Below are 16,823 nucleotides of genomic sequence, written 5' to 3' on the forward strand. Positions count from 1 at the left end.
GCCCCCTGTATGTGATGAGTAGCCTGTCCTTTTCATATCATCTTGCACTATTTTCCATTTTTTGTTTCTGTGTCAACAAATCCAGCAAATGTGTCCTGATTTTTCTTAAGTCCCCCTTCCATTATCAAGAGTAACGACAGAACTGCTTATATGGTCTCTTTACCTGTCTTGAAGACAAACTTGCCATTCTGTAATGGCTTCTCGATTTCCTTTTCCATTCTTCTGTGTATTATTTTTGTCAACAACCTAAGTGCTTGAGTTGTCAGGTTACTGTGCGATAATTCTCTCAGTTACCTGTATCTGCTATCTTTGGAATTTTGTGGATGATATTTTTCTGAAATTCTGATGGCATGTGTCTGGTCTCACAGATTTTACATACCAACTTGAATAGTCATTTGTTTTAGAAATTCCAAAGGAACATTGTTTATCCCTTTTGCCTTATTTGATTGCAAGTCTTCCAAAACTCTATTTAAGTCAGACCATAATTCTCGATCACTTGTATCGCCCATTCTCAACTCCCATTTCTTCTTCTGTCATGTCACCAGACAAGTCCTCCCCCTCGTAGAGACCTTCACTGTACTCTTTCTACCTGTCCACTACCTCATCTGTTTTCAATGTCCGGCTCTGTAGCTGAGCAGTCAGCACAGCTGACTGCCATGCAGAGGGCCTGGGTTTGATTCCCAGCTGGGTTGGAGGTTTTCTCCCCTCCGGGCTGGATGTTGTGTTTTCCTCAACATCATCAATATGCAAACCACGAACATGGCATCAACTAAAAGGACTTGCACTAGATGCCCGAACTACACCAGATGGGGTGCTTCGGTCAGTAATGCCGCATGATCGTTTCATTTCAACAGTGGAATTCTTGTCATACTCTCAATGTTGATGCCCTTTATTTTAATTTCACAGAAGTTTGTTTTTACTTTTCTGTATGCTGTATCAGTCGTGATGACCGTTTCTTTTTCAATTTCATCACATTTTTCGTGGAGGCACATTGTTTTAGCTTTCATTTCTAAGTGATATATATTGTGTGGACTGTCTTTCACTGAACATTTTTGTACCACCTCATTTAGTTGAATTAAAATATTTTATCTGTTACCCAAGTTTATTCACATTTATCTTCCTTGGACTGATGTTAGTCTGTCCAACTTCTGTGATCGCCACCTTTGGAGAGATCCATTTCTCTTCAACTGGACGGTCCATTGTGGTATTCAGTATTTCAATATTTACAGCCTTAGAGTACCTCAAACACATCTCATTAGTCATCAGTATTTCTGTACCCCACTTCTTTCCACACTGATTTTGCTGGACTATTCTCTTATTTCTGGACTATTCTCTTAAATTTCAGCCTACTCTTCATCATTACTAAATTGTGAACTGAGTCCATATCTGCTCCTGGGTATGTCTAACAATCCATTATCTGATTTTGAAGTCTTTGTTGCACCATGATGTATCCCAGCTGAAATCTTCCTGTGTCTCCAGGCCTTTTCCTAATAAACCACCTCCTCTTTTCATTTTTGTGTAGTGTACTCACTACTACTAACCAAAATTTATTGCAGAACTCAATTAGCCCTTCTGCTCTCTTATTCCTACTACCAAGCCCATATTCTCCTATATCTCATTCTTTCCCTTCCATTCCCTTCCCTTTCCCTACTGTCATGTTCTAATCCCCTATGATTATTAGATTACTATCTCCCTTTATATACTGAATTACCTATGCAGTACACTTATATACTTTCTCTACTTCTTCATCTTCTGCTTGTGACGTAGGCATGTGTACCTGCGCTATTGCTGTTGGCATCAGTTTGCTGTCGATTCTGATGAGAACATCATTAAACTGTTCACAATAGCTCAGTCTCAGTCCTATCCTTCTGTTCGAAATAAAGAAGAGTAATGGATGTTCCTGGATTGAGCAATAGGAAAATAAGAGAAAGGCAACCGTTCACCTATAGCAGATAGATATGTTGAGCAGAGAAACATATAACAGCATTCAGACAATCTTTCAAGCACTAACTCTTTTTCTAACAACATTACACACACACACACACACACACACACACACACACACACACACACACACACACACACAAAACCCAAAAACCCAAATGCACACTCTCGTGGGCTTCACAAGTCTCAATGAATCATATTCTCATTTACCATTTATTCCTGCTGTTGATGTTACCCTGTATTTGTCTTACCAGAAGTCCTTATGTTCTTTCAATTGCACTTCACTGAACACCCCCCCCCCCACCCCCCCCCCCCCACCCCCACCCCCTCAAATCAATCCCACCCACTCAAAAATAAAAGAAAAGAAATCTTGGAGGACAGCAGTTAAGTAATAGGCTGTAAAGAGCATGGATTCAAAACAAGGGGCATCCTAGGGTAACATGTTTAATGCCTCAGTGTTTCGGTTGACTGCACAATCATATTCAGTGTATCTATTGTGTCATGCAGTACTCATTTTAAACAATTGTGTATATGATTTGCCCTTTTTAAATGCAGTTAACTCCTTGTGTAGTTAGGTGGAATACTTGCTTCCTTCAAACCATTATTCTTGATAATCTTATATGTATCTTCAAAATATACTGTTGTTAAGTAATTACTATTCCCTTATTTACAGCTGTGCCATTTGCAGAGTGCATTAAAGAGGGTAGTAAGTGTGCCATTAATCAGTTTGTATGTTGTTATGTGACTGATGAGTTATAATTTTATGTAAAACTAAAAGTTTATTTCATCTGTCCTTGAGAAACTTCGCTTAATGAATATTCATGGCTGTATTTCTTAATACTGCATTGTAGTGTGAGGAACTGAAGAAGAATTTTTTGTTCTCAGTGGTCATTATATTGGCAGCAAGTGGAAAATGGCCAAATGACATAGAAGCTGTTCGCCGTATTCGAGCTGCTTTTAACATTAAAATATCTCAGTGCCTTCATGACCAGTTTAATTTAGCAGCACAGCCATATCAGGATTATGTTGACATACTCAAGGTACTCTTCAGATGTCTATCTCTTTGTTTTATCTTTCAAGAATTTGAATGTAAAAATATGTGAGAAAGAAAGTTGCTACTCACTTTTAGTTAGTTAGTTATTTAGCTTAGTTAGTGTGTTTGTGTGTGTGTGTGTGTGTGTGTGTGTGTGTGTGTGTCTATTGTTGACGAAGGCCAAAAACTTTAATTGTGCGAGTCTTTTTGTTGTATCTATCTGCAACCCAGAATCTCCTTTATGTGATGAGTAGCAACTTCCTTCTCGTATCTTTGTTTTATCTTTGTACTTTTTTATTTTATTTTTGTGCTTTTTGATTAGTGTTTCATTTTTGTGTTCCATGTTCTGTTCGTATTTTCTATGCTGATATGTCAAGGTTGTCAAGGCATTATGCTGTGAAAATGGTGGCTGAATTCGCTGTTGGGATAGCATAAATCTGCTTATTCATTCTCATTAGCGCTGGTGCTATGGCACTCCATTGTTTTATGCGAATGTTGTTAAATCTCGCTCTGTTTCCCTTAATGGAACAGGTCGGTGTACTTGTCTATTACACATTTTCACAAAATTCTTGTAGCATAACTGTAGTTTCTTGAGGTACAACTTCAAGAATGTAAATTAATGAATGATACAACTATATCTCCTCAAATGGACGTAAAAAGACCCATTGGGAAAATTTGGCAAACAATATACAGTTGCAGATATGGTGTTGAACTCTTCTTTAAGATCTAGTCTGTGTGCATGGAAATAAACAGCATAGCTAATGATTTATAGTCAGTTAGCCTTCTCAACTGATGAAACAACAATGGCTGGAATTGTTCTTAGCTACAGCACTGAATCCTTCCTTTTCCTCTCTTTTATCAATTGGAATAGTTAAACTCAGGTTGTTAGCTTCACTATTCCTCAGAAGATGAGACTATGTTTCTTCAACCTTATTTGCTCTCTGATCACCATGCAAAATCCCGAATCTGTCCAGTAATTGGAATTTACTAACCATGTGCAGATTCCATTTGGTTTTCCTACTAACACACTGACAATTTCTACACATCCACAAACATAAAATTAAAATTTTTGAAAAACTGAAGCAGCTCTTAAGACTTGCAGTCAAAATGTACTTTTCTCTTTACACAATATTTTGACAAGTCCAGTAGTTGCTGTCATCGTGTGCTGAGTATGGGTTTAATTGTGTGTTGTTTGGCCTGCAACTAATTTGATACAACTAAGACAACTACAGTATGTAAACTGCCAAAGAAGATGTTAAAACTGAAATGACAACACAATTGCAAATCCAAAAATCAATTTACTAAGAAAACATCAAGGGCCGAGCAATTTCTTCAAAATGTTTTAGTTGATTCTTGATGACACTTAACCTGTTCAAGATGACACACTTTACTTTAAACCAGATGCTTTTGATTTACAGTTTTGTACTTTGTAATATCTTAATTCAAGAGCAGTGCAACTACAATTAGTAGTTGCTTTTAGCTTTCCTAATACTTGCTCAATATATACTGTTTCCTTTGTGATTCTGAAGTGACAAGACTCATCTGCAGATGGAGATGCTTCTTAGTAGGTTACATCTAGTTTTGGTGCATAGTACATCATTCAGCATTTAAATCTTCTGTCACTGTGTATATCATGGACATTTTCCTTGATCTGCCTTCCCTCCTAGTATACCTGGTGGAGAGTAAATCTAATAAACCTTTAATTTTTTTAACTATCTACTGCTTTTTTCATGCTTAGTAAGTTTATTTATGTACACCGTGGAAAGAAAATGTCACATTTCTCCTTCTTCTTCTTCCTCTACTCATAGTACTACTACTACTACTACTACTACTACTGTCACTACTGCTACTACACTACTACTACTACTACTGCTGCTGATTTGTTCATGCTTTGTAAATAAAGTAAATGATTACATATGTAATCATGAGTATCTGTACAAAGCATAGCTTAGTTGTCTGAATTTTATGTGCAATAGAATATTTAAGTTTTTTTTATTATATAACTTTAATTATTTACTATTTGATTTTTGTGCAGAATTGGAATAAACTTGTAATTCAAAGAGAAGTTCACATAACTTCAATAATGTGTCTTTAATTTTTTTCCAGGATGGTTTTGTGTTTAGACTTCGTATAGCTTGCACTAGAGAAATAGCATTGTTAAAAGAAATGACCACACCACTTGGAGTAAGAAAGTACAGAGACACTCCACAGTCGTTAGCACTTGAAAAGAAAGTTGTTCACTCACCAAAATTGACAAGTGCATTGCATGGGTAATGTATATTAAGAGTAATCTTTTTAATTTATTCATACAAAACACTTTGGAATTGTAAGTTTTTTTGACTCGGTAAGAACTATGATATCTAAGGTACAAATAACACTTGTATAGGTTTCTGTTACAGCTTTAGATAATTGTGTGTTATTAGTTTTGTTATGTTGTGGTTTAGTATTTCTCTTCCGTACAAACTAGAGACCTCGAATTTAATCATCAGTTGGCTCCATGATTTTTTGTGGCAAAGCTCCAAAAAATAGGCTCCCCCCCACCCTCTCTCTCTCTCTCTCTCTCTGTCTCTCTCTCTCTCTTTCTCATGTGGTATGGCCATGGCTTAATCTTACATGAGCTTAACTACCCAGACAGTTATAAGACAACTTGCAGTTAAACATAAACTCAAAACTACAGTGCACCTCGTACTTAACACATATTCAGTGTACACTGTCAGAGATGAATGTATCAATAATCTAGAGGAAAATACATTAGTACTAAATGAGGATTGCACTTTTAACCTTTGGATTTATCATTTTTTTCCATTTGCCAAATTTACTGCAAGGGAAAAGGGCCAACTCAGATCATGATTTCTGTTCTGCCATAAATTGTAGGATTCCTGTAATGTAATTCAATTATTTGAAAAAAGAGCATGTAAGGCTTCCTGCAGTGCAGTAGCTAGTAAAGACTTGTTGCCATAAACATTTTGATTGTCAGTTGCTCTACTCGGAATTTCCAGCATAAGTGGCACATGACTAAAATAATAAATATGGTTGTTTAATGTAACTCAGAGTCAGACTAGTTTCAAAATGTTACCAAGAAGGTGCACTTCCTTGACTCTGTGCGACTTGCTGCCATTCTCATTTCTCCAGCCCATATAGTTTATGGTACTCATTCAAAATTTTATGAGTGAAAAGCAGTAAATATGTTTGAATGCATGAATAGCTAAGCTCTTGCAATAGGCCAGGTAAAGTGTCACCGAGACTCAACTCATTTATTAAATAAAACACTTTAGTCAAGTACAACAAAACACATGTTCTCAGAATAGGTCAGTTCCTTACTTTGCTGAGCCCTTCCTACACCCACTGTATGACTTCACATCCACCTAACACAGTGGGTACGTTTATTAAAGTGTATCTGTGTCCAAGTTGGTGTATTATCTGAAGTATAACCCCACTTTTACATCCCTGGAATTATTATCTTCCCACTGTTTATGACATTTTTTATCGATCTCTAAAAATTCTCTGTGTTCAGAATGTTGCTTCTGCATCGTCATCTATTTCCCACCATTTACACTTAATGAATCAATGTTAATGGAGAAAAGGATAAAAAAGAAAAAGTGTAATTGAGATACACTCTAAAACAGAAAAAAGTGGCAGACCACAAAGAAATAATCCAAATGGTACAGTAATTTTTAGATGTGAGGTACATGTTGAGACAAACAGAAAGTTGGATGATTTATTTAAGAGAAAGAACTTCACAAATTTAGCAAGTCAATGAAGTGTTAATCCACTTCTGGCCCTTATGCAAGCAGTTATTTGGCTTGTCAGGACCACTTTGGTTGTCATCCATGACACACTGACAGCACAGTATTGTGTCGATGGTATTCTGCAAATAGTTTTGTTGCCCTTCATGGCAAGCTATCTTGGGCTTACATTTCAGCAAGATAAGGTCCGCCTGCACACGGTGAGAGTTTCTACTGCAAGTCTTCTTCCTTGACAAACCTTACCTTGGCCAGCAAGGTCACCAGATCTCTCCCCAGTTGAGAATGTTTGGAGCATTATGTGCAGGGCCTTCCAACCAGCTCAGGATTTTGATGATTCTGATGCATCAATTGGATAAAATTTGGCACGATATCCATCAGGAGGACATCCAACAATTCTATCAGTGCCAAGCTGGATAAGTGCCAGAGGTGGACTAGCATGTTATTGACTTGCTCAATTTGTGAAGCCCTTTCTCTTGAATAAATCACCCAATTTTCTGAAATTTTTGTCTATACATGTACATCACATCCACTGATTTCCATCCCATTTGGACACTTCTTTTGTGGTGTGTCGTTCGTGCGCCATTCCCCTATTCCCGCCCCCAATCTTAGAGTGTATAACGTTGCCAGCAAAGTGTTTATTTTCAAGTAGTGTTTAGAAATATTGCACAATAGACTTCATTGAACTTCCTAGGTTTGAATCAGTAGATGATGTTAAAAGTTGGAACAGTTCATGCCACTAGTCTCACTGCCAACTTAAATGTAACCATACTGTGTGGTGTTGTTTATAGTTGAGTTATTGAACAAGTTGTTGGGTTGGGATAAAACTTCAGTAATATTCCTAATGTAAGAAAATTTGGCAATGGTAAACACAGCTATGGTAATACATCTTCCGGATAATATACGTACTTCTTTCAAACCTTTTCAGGTGTGGCACCTCTTTGTGAAGTACATGGGAGTTGTTGACATATTATTTTGTAAAAAAAGAAATAAACTTTAACTTTGATTTGCAGGGAGATGTTATAAAGTGGTGTATGGCATATTGCTTTTTATGGAATATGTACAGCAGTGTTTTCCTAAGTGGTTCGTAGGTTGGAACTAAAAGAAAAGACTAAGCAATTTTAATAAAATTATATTTGTCACAAACCTTCGTTCTTTCGGAATATGTCCTGGTTTTCAAGGTACGGGTTGGAAAAGGACCTAACAACACAGCTAAAATTTAACTACAAATTCCATTCTATATCATGCCCTACATTATATTTCATGATGATGTTATGTATCTATGTACATATAACTTCATGACGAACTTTGTAGGACACCACGTTAAGCTTTGAAACCGTCCAAGTTTTGTGACAGAGGGCAAAAAGCTAAGATTTTGTCAATATGCACTGTGCGAAGTGGAGTCAAAATTTACTCTTTTTCTCATTTATAGATGAAATCGGGCATAAATTTTAACACTTGAATGGCTTGTATTAATACCGGTATTATGCATGTATTTGTGCAGTCAACTTAATTTCTCCAAAATTCCCAACATTAATGCAGTGGTTATTGTTTTCACATTTGGCCAGGCAAAAACAATTTGGAAAATTGTATTGATAGTTTTACATAAAATAAGGGGAAAAAACATTCACCTACCTATAGAGGATTGAGTGTTGCACACAGAAACATGTAATAGGAAACTGTTAACACTAGTATAAGGCCTCACACAATCCTGCTACCAGCCAGGCGCTGTGACCGAGCAGTTCTAGGCGCTTCAGTCCGAAACCGCGCTGCTGCTACGGTCGCAGGTTCGAATCCTGTCTCGGGCATGGATGTGTGTGATGTCCTTAGGTTGGTTAGGTTTAAGTAGTTCTAAGTCCAGGAGACTTATGACCTCTGATGTTAAGTCCCATAGTGCTTAGAGCCATTTGAACCATTTTATCCTGCTACCCACGCCTTGACTCGTGTGACCTTCCCTACCCTGTCCCCACCTCTACCCAGGCAACTACTTACAATAATAAGTGTCACTGCTACCGCAGGTGTAGACGTTTAGGTGTCTTTGTGGCGGTTGTGTGTGTGTGTGTATGTGTGTGTGTGTGTGTGTGTGTGTGTGAGTGAGTACATCTACTAGAAAAGGAGCAAGAGCTTGGAAGCTAGTGTTAAGTGTTTTCTGCTATGTGTTTTTGTAGGGATTTCAAGTATTGATAATATTTGTTTTTACAGGCAACAGCATTACAGTTTTCTAGTGAATTACTGAATAGCTGTACTTGAATCATTTATTTTACTGCTTCTACAGGAATAGAAGACAAAATATTAATGACTTAATCTGCAAAAACATGTTGCAAACTTTTTTTGTGTTTTCAAAACGACTTCACTCATGCAGCAAAATATCGCTTCCTTTCAAATATTTTTTGTGCAGTCAGACATTGCCCAACATTTTGCCACTGTAATAAAAAAGCCTCTACTGAAAATACTGCTGTTAACATAAATTGAACAGTATTCTAGAAGTTGCCCAATAATGGATGCCACCATTAGTCAGCTGATTGAGATGTTGGGCTCAATATAATGATGTTATGTGTGTTCAGTGCCATGTATGATCAGATAGAATGTATTTCTGTTATCAAATCCACCATCTTATGTAATCACCAGTGTCACCTGTTGCCATCTTCTGTCCTATACATTGGTTATTTTTCTTAAAAAGTCATTTATAATGTACAGAGTAGCAGATTTTATGATTTGAAGTTAAATATACTTCTTGTCTGCAGTTTGATGTCATATATATGTATGTATGTATGTATGTAACATTTGTCCAGGTCTCATAATTACTTTCAGACTTATGCTAAATTTTTGCAGCACACATCAAAACTTTCGAATGTTTCTATGAATTTGAAAACCAGATAGCAAAAAATTCACCAGAAGTAATTGGAGAAACACTAAATCCTGGATTTTTCATCAAATGTGTTGGTTAATAATAAAAATCAAGTATATGCTTGAAACATAATTTCCCAAAATTTACACAATTTTTTATGAAGTTCCCTGAAAAGTGTAAAAGTGTTTCACTTTATTTGCTATTTATACAAGAAGACTGTGGCTAGTGTTGTTACAAGTTCATGATGATGTATTTTAAATGTGGGTATGGCTCTAGTGGCTCAGAACTTCTGAAGGTAACTACAGTATCCATAAATCAGTAGGGTCTTTTTTTTTTTTTTTAATTTTGTGTACCCATCTACATCTGTATCTCCTCCTACACTTATACTTCACAAGCCATCTTACAGTGTGTGGCAGAGGGTTCATCTGGTATCACTATTTCCCCACTTACCTGTTTCAACCTCAAATGGTGCACAGGAAAAACTACTTTCAGTGAGCCTTCATATGAGCTCACATTTCTCTTGATTTTCTTCATTTGATCAGTTCACGAAACATGTGTAGATGGAAGTAATATATTGCCCGACTCTTCTTGGAACATACACTCCTGGAAATGGAAAAAAGAACACATTGACACCGGTGTGTCAGACCCACCATACTTGCTCCGGACACTGCGAGAGGGCTGTACAAGCAATGATCACACGCACGGCACAGCGGACACACCAGGAACCGCGGTGTTGGCCGTCGAATGGCGCTAGCTGCGCAGCATTTGTGCACCGCCGCCGTCAGTGTCAGCCAGTTTGCCGTGGCATACGGAGCTCCATCGCAGTCTTTAACACTGGTAGCATGCCGCGACAGCGTGGACGTGAACCGTATGTGCAGTTGACGGACTTTGAGCGAGGGCGTATAGTGGGCATGCGGGAGGCCGGGTGGACGTACCGCCGAATTGCTCAACACGTGAGGCGTGAGGTCTCCACAGTACATCGATGTTGTCGCCAGTGGTCGGCGGAAGGTGCACGTGCCCGTCGACCTGGGACCGGACTGCAGCGACGCACGGATGCACGCCAAGACCGTAGGATCCTACGCAGTGCCGTAGGGGACCGCACCGCCACTTCCCAGCAAATTAGGGACACTGTTGCTCCTGGGGTATCGGCGAGGACCATTCGCAACCGTCTCCATGAAGCTGGGCTACGGTCCCGCACACCGTTAGGCCGTCTTCCGCTCACGCCCCAACATCGTGCAGCCCGCCTCCAGTGGTGTCGTGACAGGCGTGATTGGAGGGACGAATGGAGACGTGTCGTCTTCAGCGATGAGAGTTGCTTCTGCCTTGGTGCCAATGATGGTCGTATGCGTGTTTGGCGCCGTGCAGGTGAGCGCCACAATCAGGACTGCATACGACCGAGGCACACAGGGCCAACACCCGGCATCATGGTGTGGGGAGCGATCTCCTACACTGGCCGTACACCACTGGTGATCGTCGAGGGGACACTGAATAGTGCACGGTACATCCAAACCGTCATCGAACCCATCGTTCTACCATTCCTAGATCGGCAAGGGAACTTGCTGTTCCAACAGGACAATGCACGTCCGCATGTATCCCGTGCCACCCAACGTGCTCTAGAAGGTGTAAGTCAACTACCCTGGCCAGTAAGATCTCCAGATCTGTCCCCCATTGAGCATGTTTGGGACTGGATGAAGCGTCGTCTCACGCGGTCTGCACGTCCAGCATGAACGCTGGTCCAACTGAGGCGCCAGGTGGAAATGGCATGGCAAGCCGTTCCACAGGACTACATCCAGCATCTCTACGATCGTCTCCATGGGAGAATAGCAGCCTGCATTGCTGCGAAAGGTGGATATACACTGTACTAGTGCCGACATTGTGCATGCTCTGTTGCCTGTGTCTATGTGCCTGTGGTTCTGTCAGTGTGATCATGTGATGTATCTGACCCCAGGAATGTGTCAATAAAGTTTCCCCTTCCTGGGACAATGAATTCACGGTGTTGTTATTTCAATTTCCAGGAGTGTACATTCTCAGACTTTTAACAGTAAACTTCTCCATGGATGCTTGTCTTGTAGCATCTGCAACTGGATATTTCTTAATAATCTTACTCATGCTAAATGAGATGTGATGAAAGATGCTACCCTTTGTTATACCTTTTATGTCTTTTCTGTTAATCCAAGACTGACAGGCAGTACTCAGAATGGGTCAAACAAGTATAATGTAAACCATTAATTTCATTGGTGAATTACGTTTTCTTAAGATTCTCCCAGTGAAGAACTTTGGCTTTCTGCATGATCATCGATACTCTGCTCTTCATTAACTGGTTCAAGAAGTTCAAGACTTTTGGTTCTATAACTAACTGCTTGAAGTGTCTTCCAGTTAAAACATTCAGTTAGTCTCACTTGAATCCCTGTCACTACAGCTATGAAGGCAGGTGGTATACTGTAACATCTGATTACCACATGTGACCCACCTTTTACACTATTCTTTACCTAGTTTATTTTACAATAGGATCTGTAATAAAGTCACTAGATATTGTTGAGCAGTTTACAACTTTAAATACACTGCCACCATTGGCATCTAGCCTATCCTAGCAAGAATTTGAATTCAGAATTTCGCTGCCAGATCTTTATTTGATAGCATTAAGAGAAGTACTGACAACTTATGTGTAGAGAATCTATATTGTGACTGTCATGACATTAAAAGTGTAGTAGCATTTCACTACATGGCTAGTCACAGTTGAAGCCAATTTTGCCATGCAAATACCAGGGAGTAATGATATATAGTAAAATAAGTATCTTGTAAAGAAAACAAATGCAGATTACAGACAGTCTGTTATTAAACACATCACATGAAGATGCCATTAGTGATCTTTATCCTTGTAGGGCAGACTTGTGCTTGTATTCTTAGTTTCTACTTTATTTTATGTTCTAGAATACATAGCACTATTATCCTTTTCTCTTTTATTTGTTTTTGTGGACCAAGATTATACAGTATTCTGCTGTTGCAGTTTGCATCAGGAGTATCCATCATATGGACCAGCAACATGTTTGGCAAAACGGTGGCTATCTTCACAGATGCTTGGTGATAGTCATATGCCTGCTATGGCTGTAGAACTAATTGTTGCATCACTGTATTCATCTCCTGGGCCATATCAGCCACCTCAACAACCACAATGTGCTTTTTTCCGTTTTCTTCATAGACTTGCATACACTGATTGGCACATGGAGCCATTGATTGTCAACATAAATAATGAACTCGACAGTAAGTTGAAGTTTTTTGCCTTACAAAAATTAACTGTACATGAAAATTAACTGTACATGGAAAATTTTCTGTAATTTTAATCAGTTGATTACATGTCACTTCCCTGCAGCTAGAGTTAAAAATGCTGTGTACAGTAAGAATTTAATATATGTTGTTTTTAAATCAAACATATTGGGATGTGGCACAAAAAATGTTTATATGTATTCTCTTTGCTGTGAAAATCTCATCAGTAAAATGGAATGAAACACTCATAGTTGTAAAATGTAAGAATTTTAACAGTACTTGTAAATATCTGGATTACAAATTTTGAGCTCCATCCTAATTGTGTAAAGAGAAAAGTGGAGAAACCAGTACTATATGGAAAGATTTGATAGTTTACAAAGTGTTCAACTAGTCAGTCAGACTCAAGACTATGAATAGGGGTTAGTGTTGGAATTCATAAAAATATTCTTTTTTTCCCTCTGAAATGAAGTGCTATTTTATTTATAATGCTGCTGGCTCAGTTGTGACTCCAGGTTCAGTGAGTGCAAACCATTCATTAATCTTTATTGTTGTTTATAACCTAATTTTTTATCACGATAATGAAAATTCACACCCCACAGTTGGGTGACAGTGTTTACATGTGGTTGCCCAGGAAAATGAATACGTTGGATAGGAAGCGATGATGGCAAGTGGGAGAAGGGAGATGTTTGGGTCAAAGAGGGGATAGAGAGGTACTGGTAGATGGGAGAAGTGGAGATGTGTATTTCAGCAGCAGTGCCGAAATGAGTGTTAAATAATGACAGAACTGAGTGGATAGTGTGTGTCACTATTTAATTGGCAACAGAAATTCATCCTTATTTGGTGACGATTTATAAGGAGTTTTCTCCTTGATTTTCAGATTGGTAACTTAATACAAACATACTTAAACTTTGGTTGAAAATGATCTATGTGAAGAACACCCCAAAATCATAACCATAGATATAAACATAAAGGAAGTACACAACATTAACTGAAGGATGATTAAATGTTTATTAAATAGATTATGCTGCAGGCATAGTTCAGGAAAGAATATAGTACAGTTTAGATAAGAAATTAGTCATGAAAACAGCTTCTCCTAGAGGGTTGCTACATTTGTTGATTGTTAAAAAAAAGTTTTGTGTGCTGAATTATTACTGTGGATGATGTGTTTGGCACTTGGGAACCATAGGAATTGTTGAAAAATATGGCATATTTATGGGATTTGCTACCCTCTGGAAAATTCCCGAAGCTAAAGAACTTTGTGACTGGAAAATGTTTAATCAATTGAAATGATTTTGCCAAGCATAAAGGGCCAGAAGCACCTTGGATGATGCTTCAGAAGGTGAAATGGGGGCACAATTGGTGCCCTGGTCCTTAAGCCTGCTGGTTAGTATGAGGAATTGGGAGCATTCGGAATCATGCTTGGATGCAGCGATGTGAGCATCAGTGACTGTGGTTGCAGAGGCTGTGTGGAGTCCTCCACCTCCATGCCTGTGTCCGTGGAAACCACTGCTGGTGTTCTGCAAGGGTGAGCTTTTTATGTCAGGGTGCATCATGAGCAGCAGTGCAGCCAGTTGGCACAGACTGAGTTGGCTGGTATGCCAGTACTCCAAACCCCTCTCTGGCACGTCTCATCAGACGTAAGGCACCAGCCATCAGTGGTAACCACTAAAGCTGGTATCCTTGTGTTGTTTGCCATGTATGAGTATGCTCATGCTGCTGAGCCCAGTGAATATTTCTGAGCCCTGGATTCCCAGGGCTGTGGGGCCAGGAGATCGAGTTGAGTTTGAGATTGTCTCCCATGGAGGAGCTCTGCTGGGCCATGATCATTTATGGGAGTGGTTGTATACGGAGGAATATCTTGAGCAATGCTTTGGTGATGGTGGTTACCACCAGCTTCAATATTTGGTGCTTAAATGTATGTACCATACATTCAACTTTGTCATTGGAGGATAGGTGAAATGGTGGACTGAAAAGGTTTTTTGTGGTATTGAAGGTGCAGAAATGATGTAAGAGCTGTCACTATTAGTTGGAGACCATTGGCTGATATAGTGGTTCGGGAAAGTCCTTCAATGGCCAGAATATGGACGAGCACTTTAATTGTCATGTCCATTATGATGGATGCCATGCTGACCACATATGGATAATTAGAATAAGCATCCACAACTATTAACCACTAGAGCCCAGAAAAGGGCCCACAAAGTCTAAATGAAGGCAGCCCTAGGAGCAATAGTGAAGTCGAAAGCAGGAAGAGTGACCGCCTGACCATATATCATGTTGTCATTTATTATGACCAGGATTTGCCAAAAGATTGGGAACAACTCGGGGAATCCACTGAGGCTGGCCATCCAACTTGGGGCTGTCAGTACGATGACAACAACAAATTCTGCAAGCAAGCTAAGAAAGAAACCAAGATGTAGCGGAATTTAAACCAAGACACAGTGGTATATTATGGTTAGCGATAAAATTGCGAGGTGAATACATCACTGAAAGCGTGAGCTTTATAGTGCTGCTGGAATCACTTATTGACTGGCAAGAGGGGAGTGGCATTGCAGTACAGCAATTCTAATGTTTGTATCGGCAGCAATGCCACATATCAGCTGAGATCAAGCAAGATTCATGTATTCCGGCAGGCTTTGAAAATCATTTACGTGATCATCCAGTATTTTGTCATATTTTTATGTTTGTGCAGCCAAACATTCCTTGTTTTGTGTATGTATACCATAATCTTCCCACCCTTCTTCACTCCCTTCCCATCTTTGATAAATATTGCTTTTCTCTTTGTGACCACCATGAAGAACATTTTTTGGCCTGTGTTGACACGTGGACTATTCTTTTAAAGAAAACAGTGTCACCCGATATTTATTAGTGAATTCTTTTTGAAGATTAAATCACTTCTGATTATTCAGAATAACCTGTTAAGTTTTATAAAAATCATTGTAAGAACTAATACTCTCTGTTTCAGACAAGAGTTACTTTATCTGGCCAACACATTCAGTAACTTTCCATTTATGAATGTGACCTCATGATTTTTTTTGTATTTATTTAACATTGCTGTGTGGTATATCATGTCTCTTTGCAGTGTTTAATTTATTATTATTATTATTATTATTATTATTGCAGATGAGACCGTGACTTTAGTTGACAAACATTTCCACAATGCTCGCAAGTCTCTTCCACCACTCTTTATTGCCACACCAGGTGACACTGTGCATTCAGTATGGACTAAAGAAGCTCCATCCTTAGCAGTACTTGTACATGCCACTTCCCTTGCAGTGGAAGCACTGAAAGTTATAGAAGAGCAATTGTCTACTTTTTCTCTTCATTACCAGGTAACATATCAGCTTGTTACAAAGCTTATGAAATAAATGTGAGTCAATATTTTGTTTTAAAAAGATTTATTTGTAATTTCCTTTTATTTATTTATATTTATTTATTACAGGCATTATTTTCTCCAGCATTAGATTTTTATGATGTTGTCATATACTTACATCCATCATTAATTTCACGAAGAAGTGAATCATTGCAAGCTAAAGTTGACAAGGAACCTTCAAAACTTCCACCATATAAACCACAACAACCAGAAAAAATCCCCATTGTTGGATTTGATCCAGTTCAGTGCTATTTAAGGGAATTGCGAGTAAGTAATCATGATTCACTAAATTTTTGGAGAAAGTGATTTGTGATCCATATACTTACTAGAATAAACTTAAAAAAGATGGGCAAAATAAAAGTGGCACATAAATTTTTTATAAGGCTGATGTAGAATTGACACTTGTCAATGAACAGGAAAATTGCCCATCAGAGAAAATGCTGGAAACTGTGAATTTTATATAGCATTGCTTACTTTTATATGTCTGCATATGCGCATCTCCTGCATGCTCTATTCAGAGTACTTTGCTTTGTCATTATGTTTGAGTGAGTGAGAGGAGAAGATGTGTTTAGTGACCAATGCAACACAAAATGGTGTTCATGATAGAACAGCACGTGTTCA

The 16,823-nt window shown here is 38.7% G+C and overlaps 1 protein-coding gene across 1 annotated transcript in view; it reads left to right on the top strand.

Moving 5' to 3' along the window:
- Positions 1-16,823, top strand: part of LOC126094836 (nucleolar protein 6) — a 140,467-nt gene that overhangs the window by 103,274 nt on the left and 20,370 nt on the right. Inside the window, exons 15-19 of the mRNA XM_049909433.1 lie at positions 2,830-2,984; positions 5,084-5,247; positions 12,576-12,829; positions 15,953-16,161; positions 16,272-16,469. Coding sequence (XP_049765390.1) covers positions 2,830-2,984; positions 5,084-5,247; positions 12,576-12,829; positions 15,953-16,161; positions 16,272-16,469 — 980 coding nt within the window. The remainder of the gene's footprint in view (positions 1-2,829; positions 2,985-5,083; positions 5,248-12,575; positions 12,830-15,952; positions 16,162-16,271; positions 16,470-16,823) is intronic.

Source organism: Schistocerca cancellata, chromosome 8, assembly GCF_023864275.1.
Source record: "Schistocerca cancellata isolate TAMUIC-IGC-003103 chromosome 8, iqSchCanc2.1, whole genome shotgun sequence".
Lineage (NCBI taxonomy): Eukaryota > Metazoa > Arthropoda > Insecta > Orthoptera > Acrididae > Schistocerca > Schistocerca cancellata.